A 19,336-nucleotide genomic window follows, 5' to 3' on the forward strand; every position below is an offset into this window, starting at 1 on the left:
GAAAATATACTCCCCCATTTTATCAAATCACTATGATTTGAAAAACATGATTAAACAAAGAATAACCTAAAGTAGTTAACCTAATAATATTTTTTCAGCAAAAAACTAATTATATATTCTAAGTAATTGAACAAATTATCAAAGAAAAAAATTAAATCAAAATATTAAGTATTTAAATTAATAAATACAGAAAATGATAAAGGAAGATTAAATTATTTAAGGAACAAATAATTCTTATAAAATTTTAGAAGTTGTTGGAATTGGAAACATTAGCAAAGTGTTTAAGGCTGTTAATTTATAAACTTGTGAATATGTTGCAATAAAAGTTATAAGCAAGATTAGGTTAGGAGGTAATGAATATTTATAAATTACAAAAAAGTTAATGGCAATTAAATAATATATTAATAGATCAAAATGATAACCTATACTACGAGAGAGAAATTTTAATATTGAAGAAGCTCATGAAAAATGAAAACTAACATTAAAATATAATAAAAATTTTTGAGATTTTTGAATCTAATAACTGCTAGTTTGTTGTGTTTGAGTTGCTGACTGATGGAAATTTAATAGAATACTTATTAAGTAAAGATATGAATATAGATGAAATATAAGCTCTTAATATTATGTACTAAGTCACTAAAGCAATATGTCATTTGCATAAACTAAAAATAATGCATAGAGATATAAAACCAGAGAATATCCTTCTTAAAGTAGATAGTTAACATATAACTGTTAAACTCATAGATTTTGGAGTAAGCTCTTAAAATGAAAATTCAATAGCTGATTCTATGGTAGGATCAATATCATACATTTCAAAAGAAGTATTACTCCATTAAAAGATGTATAATGAAAAATGTGATGTATGGAGCTTGGGGTGTTTGTTTCATGAGCTAATTACAGGAAACCAATTATTTTGTGGAGAAACTATTAAATAGATATACGATCAAATAATGAGTTTTAGGTAATACGATTAAAATTCTAAGTGGTCATATATCATCTCAAAATGTTTAGAAGTTGACATAGAAAAAAGAATCTCTAGTAAAGAGTTACTAGATCTATTGCAATCTGAGTATAATAAATATAATATCTAAAAATAAAGCATGACCTAATCAAATTAATTGCAAGAAGTTACTCCATAATCATGTTATTCATCTAGTATTTCAACTAGAAAGGATTTAAAGATTTAAAATAGATAAAGCTTAATAATTTTGTTAGAAGAAAAAAATTAAAATGTTAATAGTCATAAAACGAATGATTACAATGGTTGTTATGAAATGTAACCAAATTAAGAAACTTTATAATTTTTTAATTATGAGCCAAGAAAAGACATATCTATGTAAAATTAAAATACAATAGTTGCAATTGAGTTTCCAATAATTAGTTAAGAATAAAAAATTAATGAAGAAAAAGAAGGTGAAGAAGAAGTAAAAGTAGAAGAAGAAAAATAAGAGCAAGAAAATGTAAAAAATGAGAATTTTTTATGTACTAATTAATCATAAATTAAAATTATTGATAGAAGCTATGGCTCAAAAGATTTATGGAATGATCTTTGTAGTTTGACAAATAAATATTTTTTTACTAAAAAATTAAAAAATATTGAATTTTTTTATTATCCAAATACAACAGAGGGTATTAGGTCCTTTTAGTAAAATAAATATGTAGACTAAGATGATTTTTATTATTCCATATTTCATTTAATTATTCTGATTTAATTTCTTAAAATGTTCCAAATATCTAATCAATAAGTGAAAAAAATAATAAAAGAAGACTAATTATCTAGTTTAAAAAAATTGATTGTAAGTATCTATAATTTAAAGGAAGAAAAGAACTTTAATGATATTTCTAAAAAAGATCTTTTTAGGCTTTTAAGCGGATTATCAGAGTTAGTTTAAGAAAAACCGTTAGAATATATAATAATAAATTATTACTAATTCTTAAAATATAAAAGTTTTTAAAGTACAATGTAAAAATTAGGAAAGTGCTTTTGTGAAAATAAAACAGAACTCTAAAATGTCTTTTCTATTTCTAATATTTAAAAAAGCTTTGGTGAACAAAAAATATAAAAAATAGATGAAATCAATTACGATTCTGAAAAGAATAAAAAGTATTAAATCATCCTAAACGAATTTTAATATTCAATTTTTCAAAAGCTATAAAAATAAATAAAATTTTAAGATATATAAATACATCAATATATTGATTGAGGGATCTAAAATGAGAATTTAATACAACCATACAAAAATATTTGGTATTTTTTTATAAACATTAATTATGTTTTATAGGAGAAAATATTGATGAAAAACTTTTTTCAAATTAAATTAATTAATTTAAACCTAACTAATCACTTTAAATGTATCAAATTTTATTATTTAGCTTAACAGCTTAACAAAATACTTGTTGTGTTATGTTCTAGGACATTATTTTTTTAAATCAATAAGAATTTTCTAAATAAAAAATTCAATAAATAGAATTACTTGTCTTATTAAAATTTATAAGGAAATAAAATAATTTTAATATGAAGATTTTTTTTTATTTTATTTCAGTTAATTATTTTCTTGTTAAAATAAATTACATATTTATAAGAATCTATTTACTCAATAATTAGGTTTTTAAATTCAAATTTTTTAAAACAAAAAATCTGATTAATTAATTAAGTATTACGCTTAATATTCAAATAAATTAAAATGGATTAAGATTTTAAATAAAAAAACATTTTTTAAAATTAAATTTATTGTTAGATTCACGTAAACTGCTAAGTCATAGCTTTCTAAACTTAAATTGTATAAAAAAACCAACTTAAGTGTATTTAATGCATTATTGATGAAAATATTTCTGGAAGTAGTTTGCTTTCTATTTAAGAAATATGTCAAAGTTCTTAGCTATCTATATTTGGAAACTGGCCTCCTCTAAAAAATAAATCTGTTTTACTTGAGATAAACTAGATTTTACTAAATGACAAGAATGACAAGTAGAATGTATTCCTAAAAATTAGGTAGTATTTTGATGATTTCAAAGAAAAATTAGAAGTAAAGATGCAATAAATTGAAAATTAAATAACATAAAGAGCTCAGTAATACTTGGTAAATTGTTCATAAATTACCTCATAATATAACAATTCTGCAGAAAAAGAATATCTTTAGCAGCTATTTATAAACTCTAATTCATTCTAATATGATGAAATAAACTAATAAGTATAATCTATTGTAAAATCTAAAATCTAAGAATAGGAAAAAAACTAAGAAAATTTAAAAAAAGTTGTCGATTCTTTTATTTCTTCAAGCAAAATTATTTATTTTTCTCTACCACAATCTTTTAAAGATGATATCCTATAAGAGTTATCTAAACTTGAGGTTTTTTCATATTAAGCCCAACCGTAATCTAGAGAATAAGACTCCATAATTAACAAAGACCCAAAATCAAGTAAAATTGATGTAATAAACGACAATTTAAATGCATTTTATAATCTAAAGCAAGAATAGCTTAATGATTTGATTTAGTTAACTAATAAAATAATAGAAATAGATAACTAGAGCATATAAGAATATAATCAAGAAAATAACAATTGGGGAAATTTAAGGTAGAACTCTTATAAAATATACACAGCCTTAAAAAATAGCCATTTTTGCTCTGAAAGTAAATCAGCTATAAAAAGAATTTTATAATAATATCCAGTGTTTGATCTAATATCTCCTATATCAATCGATTTACATAATAGAAATTAATATGTAAAACTAACTAACTAATACTAATTGATTATGAGTAATAATAAGGAATACTAATCAGGAAAAATAAATATAAATAATGATGGAAAATATTTTTTAGAGAAAAGTTCTCTTAATGGCTACTCTATTTGCTATTCAAATATCCTCTTTAATCCAAAAGATAAATATATTGTAAGAGTTTAAATTGATAAAAATAGTGACCAAGATTGGATTGTTGTAGGTTTAATGTCAGATTCTTTAAAAGACAAATCTACACTTTACGAGTAATAAATTTGTTTTCATTATGGTTATGGAGATCTTGCGAATCAAACAGTTTTAAAAGGTTAAAATTTGTAACTAGATTAACTTAAAAAAGGGAAATCCATGATTTTAGAATTAAGAATTTGCATCTAAGATAAACTTTTTATGATCACAGACTATCCCAAGCATGAAAATGTAGCATAAATAAATAAAGAGCCTAAATCACCTTTCCTCAACGAAGAAAATTATAGATTCTCAATTGCTTTGTATAATCCTGGAGATAAAGTTACATTAATTGAAGTTGAGGTTGTTTAATAATTTAATTAGATATGAAATCTAATATTTATGTAGTCAATTTTTGAGTTTACAGAAAATAAAATTTTACTCTAAATAAATAATTAATATAATTTAAATAATAAAATCTAAAATAAATAATTTATATTTATTTAGAAATTTTAATTTAAAAAATTAAAAATAAATTTTATTTTTTAGAATGGTTTAAGTTAAATTAAATTAATTGATGTTGAGGTTTTTTAATCATTTAATTAATTATGTAGAGTTATTTTAATATTTATGAAATATTTTTTAACAATTTTTGTTTTGTATATCTTTCTTTTACTTTATATCAATTTTTTATTTTTCAAAAAATATAATTTTCATCTAATTAATTATTAGAACAATTAAAATGATAAAATATAAAATAAATTATTTATATTTATTATAAAAAAAGGGTTTACAAATAGAAAAGCTAATTAATATTTTTAGAATGATAGCTGAAATTACATTAATTGATGTTGAGGTTATTTAATAATTTAATTACTTATGTAATGTGTATTTTGTTTATGAAATAAATTTTTTTAAAAAAACACAAATTTAGTTTTCAGTCTAAAAATTATTATTAAAATTATAAAATCTAAGATAAAGGATTTATATTGATTTAAAAATAAATTTATTTTAAAAAAAAAAGGTATTTTTTAGAATATTGATTGAAATTAAATTACTCCATGTTAAGATTATTTAATAATTTTGATTAATTATGAAATTTTTTTTATCATTTATGTTGTAAATTTTTATTTTACAGTGAAGAGAATTTTAATTAAAGAATTAGAATAATTAAATAGATAAAATATATGATTAATAGTTAAGATATTTATATAAATGAAAATTAGTAATAAAAGTAAGATATTCAGTATTTTTTTGTATGGCTGCTGAAAAATTGATAATGGATTAATAAAAAAAATACAAAAAGTGATAGTAATATTTTTAAAAATAACTTAGATAAAATCAAATTGTTTCTAAAAAATAGATAAAAAATTTTTTATTTGATCAGTATGTCCAAATTTGCTATATAAAAATTCAGATATCAAAAATCTTAGCAAAAATTATTAAAAATAAATATCATTTATTGAATCTAAGGTAAAAAAAATTATAATATGGAGAAATTCAACAATTAATAAATTTTAGAAAAGTATCATAATTTTAGCTAGCTAGGACAAGGCGCAGTAAGTGCTATATATTATGCAGAAAATAAATAAACTGGCTAGCCAGTAGCAATCAAAGTCGTTACTAAACAAAAGGTAGCAAATGGTAAAGATATATATGTCAATCAATAACTAATTATACTTATTTTATAATTTTTAATAAGCTTTAAGAAATAAATAAAATATTTTAAAAATATAGATAAGTAAGAAAACTATTATTATTAGCAAGAATTAGAAATCACTAAGGCTATTATAGCAAAAGGTAAAAATGAAAATATAGTAAATATATTAGAGCTTATTGAAGGTAGCAGTGAATATTTTATTGTGACTGAGTACTACAAAGATGGAGATTTATTTAATCTTTTAGAGAGATTTTCATTTAAATTTTCACCAGACATTGCTATATCTTTCTGTATTTCTATAGCAAATGGATTAAGTTTCCTCCATTCATCAAAGATATGCCATCGAGACTTAAAACCTGAAAATATTTTAATTGCAAAATAAGCAGATGAATCTTATTTAATTAAAATTGCAGACTTTGGAATTAGCAAAATGGCAGAAGATATGATGAAATCAACAATTGGTACAATAACATACATGGCTCCAGAAATTTTGAAATGTTAGGAATATGATTAAAAGGTAGATATTTGGAGTTTTGGCTGTCTTATTTACGAAATATTTACTGGTGAGTAGCTTTTTGGAGGAAATTCACTCAAAGAAGTAGCTCTTAAAATAACAGGATTTTAAGAAGATACTTTAAACAAAATACCAGAAAGCAAAATCCCAAAATCTGTAACATAAATAATAAAAAAATGCTTAAAAAGATAACCTGCTATGAGAATTTCTTTAGATTAAATAATCAAGGATTTGTTGTAGGCTAAAACAGAAATGAAAATTAATATGACTCAAAGTATATTAGTTCAATCAGAAGAAGATAGCACATAAAATTGTTCAAATTTATATAAAGAGATATCTGAATAATAGAAAGAAGTGGTTGGGGCTACGTCTCATCCTTCTTAAATTATATTTACTGATAATCTTAATAATAGTTTTGATAACTATAGTCATGATATTGATGATACTTAATCAAAAGAAAAAGAATCAAATGAAAATATGTTGTTAAAAGAGTTATCTCTCTAGATTACTAAAGCTGAAAGCTAAAAAGAGGAAAATAATTAAACATTAGATGAAGCATACTATATCACACCAAAGAACAATAACTTATCAAATTAAAATTTTTAACAAAGTGAAGATAAAAACTAATAGATAAAGCTAAAGTTATTAGATGAGGAGTAGAAAAATAAAAAAATGTTGGAAAAAGAAAAAAATAATTATAATTTAAAAATCTAGTAAAAAGTCGAGTTAAATTAATATTAATAAAAGTTAACTTAAAATTATGATTAAATATCTACTTAAAGTGATATTGAGCAAAGCATAGTTTTAGAAAAAAAATCAAACCCTAATTTTTTAAATAATAAATTATAAATGAATTTAACCCCATAACCAGTCAAATCTAATTTAGACATAAATTACAATTATCCCTATTCTGATCATAAACCGTATGAATATAAAAATAATAACTCCAACAATTAATTGTATTCTCAAACCCCAAATATAACTCCTTTTTATTAAGCTTAAAGCAATTTAAGCTCAAATGAAACTAAGTTTGGTTCTATTATAAGTTCTCCTTATTCAACTAATTAATATAGTACTTAATTTAATACTCCATAATCTAATTAATAATATTATAGCAATTTAACAGCAAATTCTATTTAACCACAAAAACAAATAAGCAATACATTTTAGCAAAATTAATAAATCTCTCCAAAAATTATTGTACTTAACGAACCAAAATACCCTTACTAAGTTAGCCCCTTAGTTTATAATTAATAAGATTTTACATAAAAAAGTAAATTACAGCAATCTCCTTCCTATATCGATACAAATTTTTAAGATTAAGTATCTAAGAATAACTAATCCAAAGATATTTAAAGTATTTTTAAGCTCTTTAATAGTAGCTCATAATCAACAGAATAAAAAATAAAATAAAAAATTGAAATCAAGATAAATTATGATCTCAATGATTATGAAAAACAAAGTATTTTCAGAGAACTTGATAGTTATGCCTCTGATCCATAATTTAATTATAATAATACATAATCAGTATATTAATTCAAAGAAGAATTCTTTTAGGATTTATAGCTCAAATTACCATGTGTTTAAATTTAAAATAGTGCAGATATTAATATATTAGAGTTTTTAAGTTTTATTTACTCAAGTTTCGAATAGTAATAAAAAGATAAGAAAGAAACCCCTCTCCATAAATTTATTGGATTAATCTATAAGAATTAAGATTATTACATTTAATTTTCACCTTTTATTAAGGAAAATTAAAAAGACCTTAAAGCATTTTTGAAATCTTTGTATGGCATCCTAAAAATGGAAAATAACTTGAGCAATATTTAAAGATATGACAAATTATATTAATATACACTAAATTCAAAATTTTAAGGTTTTTTAGGAGTGTTTGGTTCTTTATTGTAGATGTTCAAAGATAAATAATAAACTGAGTTTTTATATGCAAAACATGATAAACCCAAAATATAAGAATACACTCATCAAAAAAAACCTTTCAAATTAGAAATTAATGACAAAAGGTATTTCGTTCATTTTATTAATACAAACGAGTCTTGATTATATTTCTCATAAATTCAAAGAATCATTCATAGGTCCATAAAACAATACTAAGCTATAATTTGCAATTTATATATTGTTTTTTATATATAATTTTTCTCACTGTTTTTTTGAAAATAGAATATTACTGTCTATATTAAATATTCTAATAATTTTTAAAAATAGATAAATAATCAGTAAATAATATTTAAATTTTTGCATTTACTTTAGTTTACAGTTTTTAATAATAATATTCAAAGAATATTGCTTTCTTATTTCTTTGATTAAATAATTGATTTATTTTAATACCAAATCTAATTAAAATGGAAAATTAAATATTGAAAGGATAAAGTAAGTCTTATCAGTTTATATAGCTGATTGGTAAGGGGGGGATTAGCTATGTGTATAAAGCTAAAGACTAGTTTAACTAGATGTATGCAGTAAAAAGTATAAGCAATGTTTCAGTTTCAGGTTTGGAGATTTAATTTGTTTATTGAGTTAATCATTTCAAAGATTTTTTTTTAGAATATTTAAATTGATGATTGATTGTTTTTTTAGTGTTTTGTTTAAAATTTATTTTATTATAAAATAGATTCTAAATAAAACCTTTACTTTGAAAAGGAAATTCAGACTTTAAAATATTTGCATGAAAAAGTTGAAAAACATTAACATATTTTACAAGTTGAAGATATTATTTATGATAAAACATCAAATACTAATAATACAGTTTATTTAGTAACAGAGCTTTGTGATTAAGGAGATTTATATGAATTTCAATAAAAGTTTTATCCTTAATTTGATCTAGAAACTAAATTAGCATTTTCTATTTAGATAGCTTAAGGATTGCAGCACTTGCACAATTAAAAGATTGTTCATAGAGATTTAAAACCTGAAAATTGTTTAGTGAAATCTCTACTTAACTCTTAAGTAAGTAGCTTTCATGAAAAATTTTAAATAAAAATTGGAGATTTTGGTGTAAGCTAAATTAATTACCAATTAGGCTTTCTAAAGTCTTAAATTGGGACTCCTAATTACATGGCTCCAGAAATAATTAATTAGGAGATGTATTCTTAATAAGTAGATATATGGAGTTTAGGGTGTATTATTTATGAGATATTTACTAACTAATAATTATTTAGTGGAGGTAATTTGGTTTAAATAGTAAAAGCTGCAATTTAACATAACAATAGTTTTGAATACATTTAGGGCAACATTTAAGAATCTAAAAATATTAACTAACTTATAAAACAGTGCTTAGCATAAAACCCTTCATAGAGACTAAGCATAAATTAAGTAGTCAATTTTTTAATTGAAATATATGAAAGGGTTAAAAGTAAAAAAAGCAAAAGTTACAAATGTCCTAAAGCAATTCAAGATGAAAATGAACGTAATTCTTCAGTAATTATATAAGATTCTTTACTTGAAAATTAAAAGTATTAATTAGTTAAAAATCCAGAATATAACTAAAATGGAGAGACATCTGTCTTTGAAGAAGACGATGTTTACATTATTGATTATAATGAAAAAGAAAATAATATCTTAAATAGTTAACTTAAAGATTTCTTAGAATAAAATAATTTCAAATTATAAAATGTTGATTACTAAAAATAAATAAAAATGGATTTTAGCAATACAATAAATTAAGCTTAACGAAATTAAGACTAAAATATTTAACTAATTTTAAATTTATTAGAAAATTCAATCACTCCTCGAGGATAAAAAAATAAAATTGAAAAAGATAAAAAAATGAAACAATACCAAGATTTGTAAAAAAATTGTTAAGAAATTTTAAATAAAAAAATGATAATTTCTGAAGGTAAAACTCTTTTATTAGCAAACAAACAATATGCTCTAAAATATGTTCAAAGTTAAGGCTTACAAAATTAAACTTACAATTAAGTAGTATTTACCAATAAAAATAATCAGTATGAATTATCAAAGAAAGAAGCAAATTTTGCTTATTCTTTTAATTTCTTAATAGCTGAAATTATTTTTTATGATAAAAATTAAGAAATAAGGTTTTAAGATTAATATCTAAATAGTTTTGAAAAATTAATCCATGAATTAAATCATGAAAATACAGAAGAATTATTGGAATTAGTTAAGGAAATAAATAGGACAGAAAATACTTCTTTGGAGAAATTATTAAAATTATTTTAAATTTGTGAAAACCATGTAGATTTACTCTAAAATATTGATGTAAGATCTTTTATAAGTAGCTAATAAAATTCTTCACAAAATTTTAGTCTGAAGGTATTTATAGAATAAAATGAAAATTCCCAGAATATTTTCACATAATTTCACAAAAATTTAATTACTAGTTCGAAAAGTGGTCCAAATATTATCAAATAAGATTAACCACTCTTACTATAAATATAAAATATCTTAAATAAATAACCATAGAAAACTTTGGATGAAGAATAAAAAAAGTTAATTAAATAGCTTTAGACATTTTATTCAGTTGAAACTCCATCTTCTTTTTGATTTATCAAACAAATGAAAATAAATACAAGGAATTTTCAAAAACTTAAAAAATAGTTAATTAGATTTAATAGAAAAATTTATAAAATTTAATCAGTAACGATAAATTATTTAATCAAAAAAATTAAATTCATGTTTCCTTCTTTTTTTAAAAAAAGAATACTTAAACCAGTTTCTTCCAATCGAAATAACTTTATTAAATAATTGATTTTGATGCTATTCACCATACATCATCCTTTATATTTCTAACTTTTAAGTTAGAATAAACTAAGAATGAACAATTAATTTTTCATTTTTATAAAAAAAATATTAGATTTTACTATTTTTTCTTAGTAAAAAAATTGTCAAATTAATAAATGATCGATTTGATTGATTAATTATCAATCTATTATCACAAATTATAATTGATAAACTATTTTGAATTTTACATTTTTCTCCTACTTGTAAATTCTTCTATATCTTTAAAATTAAATTATTACAGTTCTTTGTACTATTCAAGATTAAAGAGTATTTATTTTAACATCATGATAGAGTATAATGAAAAGTTTTGTAAGCTGATGATGGTATCAACTTCAAAGATTTATTTTAATCTATTAATTATTTAAATAACTAATTTCTTTGAGTAGTATTAAATATAATATTAGCTAGATTTTAGTTTTTAATAAGGCATACAAAATTATCACAACTTTTCGTAGGTGAGGTTGAGGTTCTATTTTAAAAAAATAATTTAAATGAAACTCATGATTGTTCGTTCACTTCAAGCACTCTATTTTATTGCAAATTAGTAAAAAAGTTAAAAATGATGTTTTTGATAAAAATTCTTTGATTTATTCTGGTAGATTTTAAGATTTGTATGATTTGCCCCCACCGCACAATATCTAATTTAACATTTTTTCATGTATTAGCTACACGAATTTTATTTACTTGCTCTTGTTAGCATTTATTATTTATTTGAATTGATTTGGTTTTGATAGAGTTTTTGCTTCTAAATCAGATAAGTAATTAAATAATTTATGAGTAATAATAATAATTATTAAAATTTTAAGCACCTATAGATAAATTTGATTTTCGACAATTAGCAGAATTTATAGGTTTATAAAAAACAGATATGAAATCAGGAACAAATAACAATTAAGAATATTATTAGATTATATATGGATAGTAGAGGAATTACAGAGTTAAAGGTGTACTTGGTCATGGAGCGATTAGCGAAGTTCTAATAGGGAGTATATGTAACGAAGAGGATCCATTTAATGAGCAGGATGTGGCAATTAAAGTTTTAAAAAATACTACTTTTATAGGTAATTTACATTCATTTGTTGATTAGTTTTAAAATTATTTAAAAGCAAAAATGAAATGTAATGTACAATATAACTATTGAGCAATCCAAGTAACTATTAAATTTGCATGATAAGTGATTAGATGGGCATTTTTTTATAAAATTTAAGCTCACAGATGCTATTTTGGATGCTGTTAGAGCATTTATACATTTTTGAATTTTCAAAAATGTTTATTTATTCAGTAGTTATTTATGATAAGAATATAGAATAAATATATATGAGTAGAATCGCAAAAAAAAAAAACACATAGCTAATAACTAAAATCTATATTTTAAAAAGGTAATTAAGAGAATAAATACTTTTTTCAGGAGAAGGATATTGTGCATAAATTGAGTACATAGAGGGACGATCACATAGTTAATATTATAGAAGTAATTGAGACAAATGATACATATTATATTGTAATGGAATATTGTGAAAATGGCAGTCTGTTAGATTAGATTTATTTAGAAATTCCAAACAGACTAAAGGTCGTTGTCAATTTTTCAACTCAATTAACGAAAGGTATTACCTTCCTTCACGCTCATGGAATTGCACATAGAGATTTAAAACCAGAGAATATATTTATCCATGAAAAAGATGGTTAATATATTCTGAAGATAGGCGATTATGGATTAGGAAAAAATGAAGAGATATATATGATGCATTCCTGTATCGGAACCATTAATTATATGGCGCCAGAGATGATAAGAAAGTAAGAATATGACTTTACTGTAGACATTTGGGCTCTTGGATGCATCATGCATGAGCTTATTACTGGTGAGTAGCTTTTTGCAGATTTTACAATAGCTGAGATATCTAACCAGATTAGAAGTATGGAAGAATATCGCTGCATTGAAGGAAACTTTGGCAATTTAATATCAAGATGTCTTTAGCCAATAGCATCAAATAGAATTAAAGTAAATGATCTTTATATTGAATTGTATCACTTATACGAAGACATAGCCAATCAAAGAAAAGATATAGTCCATAGGGTTGTTTATAAAAATTACAGAGAGTAATAAAATCAACAAAATTAATCATAAACCTAAACAAGTTGTAATAATAACTAAGGTAATACTTAAATGATAGTGAGTTAGATATTTGCAAATTCTTAAGAATACTTTAACACGAATGAAATTTAAGAATTTGTTACTGAAAATTCAAACGACCCTCAGCTAACTTTATCAATAAATAAGGATTTCTTGAATATAGGAGCTCCAATGACACCAAGCAATAACAATATTAATTTTCAAAACACTCCTTCCCAAATTAATAACAATAGTTAAAATAACAATCGCAATACTTTCTTTAAAGATATTTTCAACAACAAATAAGCTATAGAAAGCAACGAAAATATATCATAAAGCAACATTTAAAAACTAGAAGATGGAAATAATTCCAACACTGGCTAAGCATATTCGATAGAAAATGAAAACTCTAGCCACTTTAATTAAGGTTAATTGTAACTTAATTAGTCAGAAAGTAATTTAGACCCGAGATACCTAGATCTTAATCGAACTTAAAATTATAACTTTTATCAAGATAAAGATACTTAGCAGGCTCTCCGTAAAAAAGCTCAATACAATAAAAAAAAGGGGAAAACTCATAAAATTAAAAAGTACAAAGAAATATTGAACAATTTAAATTTGAAGCATGCAGATTCAGTAACATTTTTAGCTTAAGAATCTCCTTCTACTAGTAAATCAAATAAAATTACTTTAGAAAATAAATTTGATCAAACAAATCTGCAATAGTAAGTATAGTAGGGTTTTTCATTTTTAACTCCAAATCTACCTCTAGTAATATCTCCGACATAAAATTAATAAATTTAATTTAAATAGTAAAATTAAATAAATATATAAAATGAATTAAATTAATAAGCAATCCCATCATAAAACTAGCATAATTTTTAATAACCTTAATAATAAAATATGACAAACTTATAATCATTAAATCCTAATTTATAGCAATAATAGCTCTTATAACCATAAAATAATTAATAAAAAGAATAGTCATTTTTATAAAAAAATCAATCATTTAGCAATTTATAAGTGTAAAATGTCCAACACCAATAGTAATAATATACAAAGCCTAGCATTAATCAACCATAATATTTATCACCTAACAATAATCATTAATTATATGCTTAACCTAATAATAATTAGTAATAATATGCATAACCTAGTAATAATTAATAATAATATTCATAACCTAATAATTAATAGTAGTATGCATAAACTAATAATAACAAACATCAATATTTATAAACTAATAATAATTAATAGCAGTAGTATTAACAACCTAACAATAACTAATAGCAATATACATAAACTACTAACAATCTATAATAGGGTATAAATATATAGCAACATTAATAGCTTTAATAATAATAGTAAACTTATCAGCAATAGCAAGGCGGCTACCAAATAGATTAAAAAAATTAATATTAAGAAAGATAGCAAATTCCTGGGTAAGATTTTTAGCATTAGATATAAAATTAATATCCTCACTAATACTAGGTACAGTAATATTAGTAAACATAAAATTAATTTTAAGTTTAGCAATAATATTAGCCATAATAATAAATAGGATAACACCAATAATAGGCTTAAAATTAAAATCTAAAACCTCACCAATAACTTTTTACAAATAATCAAAACATTTAAAATTAATTTTAATAAATACAAAACTAATAAGATAATAAATAATTTTAGTTTTAATAATATTAATCACAATACCCTCAAATATAGAATACGAATGTTTAACCAATTTAGTAAGGGTAAAAAAAAATTAATGAAAGTTCTAACAATGGAAATGGCGGTCAGGATTACTGTTAATAGTAAAATTTAGTTAATTAACCATTTTAAGTCTAATATTAATAAGGATAAAGCAATAATTAATATTAAAATATGTAAAAGCATTTTTAAGATTACTAAAACCAACAAAATAATTAAAACCAGACAAATAAATAATAAATTTAAATGGTTCAAAACTAGTAGAATTTGTAGGCCTAACCTCAACTTAAATAACAATTTTAGCACCCAAACTAAAATTAATTTGGTTGTGCTAATTAATAAATTTTAGATAATGCATCATAATAATAGTAGTAGCAAACCTAGAATTAGTAAAACCCTTTCTTATAGAGACAAAATCTTATGAAAATATAAAACTAGCCAGGTGTTGTTTCTCATTAAGAATAAAACTATAATTAATCTAGCCATGTAAAGATAGAAATACCATAGAGTAGTTCAAATAATAGCAACTTTAGTTTTAACTAAAACAATAATATTTCAAGCAATAGTATGAATAATAATACTTAAAATTATAACAATGGAAATTTTTAAAATAGAGTAAATCAAACTAATGGCGCTTACTAACCAAATAATTCTCCAAATTAAAATAGACTGATTTAAAATTATGAACAAATGAAACAAAGCCACTCTAATAAAGAAATATATTCAAATAAATAACAGGAAAAGTAATAATAAAATAATTAGTAGTACTTCAACAAAGATCATATAAGTAACAGTGTAAATAGGAATTATGCTGATAGTCCTTATAACAAAGATTAGCTAAATAGAAATTATGGTGAGGACTCATACTAATATTAGCATATAAACACTCTTAACGGTAACAACGGCACCCTTGCAAACAAAGATAATAATTAATATGCCTATGGTTAGAATGAATAGACAAATATTTAGTTTGAAAGGTTAAGTATTTAAAATAATAGAGGTTCTTCAATAAATTCTAATTTTTTATCTAGCAGTAATAATGATAATTAAGAAAATTAACAGTACCTACTTGAAAACGAAACATACAAAAGTAATTCTTATTAGAATTAATATGATTCTTATACTTAAAAATAAGAAACACAATCATACTATTTTTAGATGCAAAACGGAAATAATCAATATAATTATATCCCTTAGCAAGGAGAATAGATTTATAACAGGCCTTGAAGATTTATTTCAACATATATACATAAAAAATTTATAATATAAAATAAATTATATTTTTTTAAAAATATTTTGATTTATCAATTACCTTATATAATAGTTTAAATAATGTTTATTTAAATAATAACATTTTAATTTATTAAGTTTTTATTTTACTAATAGATTCACGCTCTAACACTTCTTAAATTATTTTATAAATTTATTTACACTTTTTATTTCCTTATAAATTTAATAATAATTCTTCGAATTACTTTTAAAAAATAATACATAAAAATTTATATATTTTATCTTTAAATAGTTTAAATTAAAATATTTTTTAATTTTCTATAAAAATTTTATTTTTAATTTAGCAAAAAATTTATAAATAATCAATCATACACTTAAGTACCCCTGATAAAAATTTAGGAATTAGAAAAATTATATTTATTTTGGGTATTTGTCTATCTTTTATGTTTATTTAAATTAAATATAATTTTAATAGAGACAATCTAAATATTATTCTTTTAAGAATGTAAAATAATAAACTTTATTATAATTTCTGCTTAAAAAATAATTTAATTTCCAAATTTTATTAATTCATTTGATTTAAATATTTTATAATAAAATCTTATTTAAAAAATAGCTGAAACTTGTATCAATTAACAAATCTTATGAAATGTAAAGACTTTTTATTTAGAAGGTTTTCTAGGTAGTATTTATTTTTAATTTTTATATGTAAGGCTGCAAATATTAAATATTTATCATTTAGTTTATTTGGATGAAAATTTTAATATCATATGAAGAACTATTTTTATGTTATAATTTTATTTAATTTAATATAAATTATTGAGTTCATTTATAGGTAGTTTCTTTCTAGGCTAACCAATTTTTTAAAATGTAAAATTATTTTTTTTGAGATTTTAACTTTTGATAGCTAGAATTATTATTATCACAATTAGTTTGAAATATGTATTCAGAAAAATATAAATATCTTATGGCAAAATATCATAAATTAGAAATTAGGAAAATGATTGTTTTTATTTTTTATTAACTTTTAAAATTGAGAAGTTATAAATATATTATGAGCAAATAATAATACTTATTATATAAATGGTTTACTTTTTTTTTTACTAGGAGACATTTTAGTTGATTATTTTTATATCAATAATAAAATAAAAATATTAATACTATTTTTTTGCTTTTATTAAGATATCTTATAGAAGTATAAATTAAAATTGCGTCAGAGTTATAAGATTGTATAAAGAAGACTTTTGAGATGTGACTATGAAATTAATCAACACAAAATCAATCTGATGATGGGATATGTATACCAAATTATTATTTTAACAATTATTGGATATTTCAAGCATCATAAATAAAAAACCTGAGACCATCAATAAAGAATTTTAATTAAAATCAAATATTGAAATAAAAAATCTAAAGCCATTAAAATATTATAAGTAAATAGGAATGTTGTGCATTTTGAACAGGGGATTAAAGTTAAAAATGACTTAAATGAAAAGACTTGCTTACTATAGCACTGAGTAAGTAAGCTTTGATTTCAATGAAATTTTAGATGAAAATCTTGATTTGAATGAGCGTATTAAAACTGCATTTGGACCTGAAGGAACTGGTATTTGCACTATTAAAAATGTCCCTAATTACAAAAGAGCAAGATAAAATCTTCTTAATTTAAGCTATCAACTCGCTAATCTTCCTTAAGAAGAAAAAGCTAAGTTAGATAGACCTGAAGTTAAATGGTCTAGAGGTTGGTAAGAAAGTAAAGAGCATTTTGGTAATAAGAATGACAAATTGAAAAGCGCTTTTATTGCACTCCCACTTAGAGAGGAAGAAACTCATTTGACCTAAACTTAATAGCAAGTTCTTGGAGATGCAGCTTCAAAGTTATACTAAAGTGGAAATGTATGGCCCGAAGGCCCTCTTCCTACTTTTAAGCCTCACTTTAAACTTTTAAGTAATATTATGGTTGATACCTCATTCCTTTTAGCTAAGCATATTGATAAGTATGTGAGTCAAGTTATGACTTCTTATAAAAGAGATACTCTTTATAACTTGATTAAGAATAATAAAGATCATGTAGGTAGACTTAATTATTACAAATCCTCTACTGATCCTATTACTCGTGAGGATGATTGGAATTCTTGGCACACAGATTATTCTGCTCTTTCAGGTAATAAAATTGAATTTTTAAAAAATATTTATTTAGGTGAGAATTACAAAAATAAAAATTTAAAATAGACTTTTAAAGATTCTGCATTTTTTTATCTTATTAAGAAATTTTTTAAAATGTAGAGCATTTTATTCTTTCAAAAAGGGAATAAAATTAAAATGCTAAATAGAATAAAATATAGATTTCTAACTTATTTTTATCCAAAATGATGATCGAATTTAAAATAACATAATTTTTTTGATATTTTTAATATAATTTTTAATTGTAAAAGCTCTTACTCCTGCTATATACATCACCCATGATGGCTATCCTGTAACTTTTGATGATAGAAAGACTGGACTTTTCTTTAAAAATAGATGGGGTGAAAAAGAACATATTAGTGCTGATAAAGACTCTATTATTTTCTAAATTGGTGAATCTATGTAAATTTTATCTGGTGGTGTGTTAGAAGCTACCCCTTATTGTGTCTCACGTTCCAAAAAATCATAAGATCTTGGATTAAATCGTGCTACATTCTAACTTTACTTAGTTCCTCCACCTGAATATAAATTATTCACCCCCTCAGGTATTGATGAAAGATATGCATATGGAAGATAAATAGATCAAGTTCCTCACATTACAAAGCGTTGGAATTAAGGTATTCCATTTGCAACTTTCTAACAAAAAACTATTTAAGAATATCGTATTTGAATTTAATTGGAGATAAAATTATGTGTTAAAGTATTTCTAAATAAATTACTTGTTAAATTCTAATTACTATTTTTTATTATTTCAAAATATAATAACAATCAATTGACTAGCTTATTTATATTTGTATATAAAATTACTAAATGTGTTTTTTAAAATTAATAAAATTCAAATAAATTTTTTTTTTTAATTTAATAATTTCAATAAAAAGAACATCGTCGTTTTTTATAAAAAACTAATTTTATTTAATATTCTTATTATTTTGAAATAAATTTATTTGTTTATTCTTTATTAAATTTATATAATTTTTTTTAAATATGTAAATTAATACAAATTCAATAATTAAAAAAACAAAAATTAGTTTAGTTTACAAAAATGTAAATGTTTTAAATCAAAAGAATTGAATAAAAAATTTGAAAATTAGTTGATATTATGATTAACATATTTTTATGTAAATTAATAATATTTATTTAATGATACCAAATTATTCATTTAAATTTCCCCTATTTTGATCAAAAATTTTTAATTTGTGTGTTAATTGATGTATTGAAATTTAATTTTAAAAAAACATAAAGATAGATAATAATATTCTTAAATACAA

The 19,336-nt window shown here is 21.8% G+C and overlaps 6 protein-coding genes across 6 annotated transcripts; 5 read left to right on the forward strand and 1 right to left on the reverse strand. All coding sequences in view use genetic code 6, as the record gives it.

Moving 5' to 3' along the window:
- Positions 1-193: 193 nt before the first annotated feature.
- Positions 194-2,204, forward strand: TTHERM_000151976 (Serine/Threonine kinase domain protein; the record flags this gene model as incomplete). Its single annotated transcript, XM_012798999.1, has 2 exons — positions 194-350; positions 409-2,204. The coding sequence occupies 2 exons, from the start codon at positions 194-196 to the stop codon at positions 2,202-2,204; spliced, it is 1,953 nt and encodes a 650-aa protein (XP_012654453.1).
- Positions 2,205-3,067: 863 nt separating this feature from the next.
- On the reverse strand, positions 3,068-3,535 carry TTHERM_000151977 (hypothetical protein; the record flags this gene model as incomplete). Its single annotated transcript, XM_012799000.1, has 1 exon — positions 3,068-3,535. One exon carries the CDS (start codon positions 3,533-3,535, stop codon positions 3,068-3,070), a length of 468 nt encoding a protein of 155 aa, XP_012654454.1.
- Positions 3,536-5,395: 1,860 nt separating this feature from the next.
- TTHERM_000151978 (kinase domain protein) lies at positions 5,396-8,137 on the forward strand (the record flags this gene model as incomplete). Its single annotated transcript, XM_012799001.1, has 2 exons — positions 5,396-5,549; positions 5,643-8,137. 2 exons carry the CDS (start codon positions 5,396-5,398, stop codon positions 8,135-8,137), a joined length of 2,649 nt encoding a protein of 882 aa, XP_012654455.1.
- A 218-nt stretch (positions 8,138-8,355) lies between these two features.
- Positions 8,356-10,600, forward strand: TTHERM_000151979 (Serine/Threonine kinase domain protein; the record flags this gene model as incomplete). The annotated part of the gene is made up of 2 exons (XM_012799002.1): positions 8,356-8,587; positions 8,709-10,600. The coding sequence occupies exons 1-2, from the start codon at positions 8,440-8,442 to the stop codon at positions 10,598-10,600; spliced, it is 2,040 nt and encodes a 679-aa protein (XP_012654456.1). The 5' UTR covers positions 8,356-8,439.
- A 964-nt stretch (positions 10,601-11,564) lies between these two features.
- TTHERM_00151980 (Serine/Threonine kinase domain protein) lies at positions 11,565-15,881 on the forward strand (the record flags this gene model as incomplete). Its single annotated transcript, XM_001021730.2, has 2 exons — positions 11,565-11,898; positions 12,217-15,881. Exons 1-2 carry the CDS (start codon positions 11,706-11,708, stop codon positions 15,879-15,881), a joined length of 3,858 nt encoding a protein of 1,285 aa, XP_001021730.2. The 5' UTR covers positions 11,565-11,705.
- A 1,347-nt stretch (positions 15,882-17,228) lies between these two features.
- Positions 17,229-18,897, forward strand: TTHERM_00151990 (dioxygenase domain protein). The gene is made up of 2 exons (XM_001021731.2): positions 17,229-18,048; positions 18,320-18,897. Exons 1-2 carry the CDS (start codon positions 17,328-17,330, stop codon positions 18,736-18,738), a joined length of 1,140 nt encoding a protein of 379 aa, XP_001021731.2. The 5' UTR covers positions 17,229-17,327; the 3' UTR covers positions 18,739-18,897.
- Positions 18,898-19,336: the final 439 nt, after the last annotated feature.

This window comes from Tetrahymena thermophila, assembly GCF_000189635.1.
Source record: "Tetrahymena thermophila SB210 genomic scaffold scf_8254545, whole genome shotgun sequence".
Classification (NCBI taxonomy): domain Eukaryota; phylum Ciliophora; class Oligohymenophorea; order Hymenostomatida; family Tetrahymenidae; genus Tetrahymena; species Tetrahymena thermophila.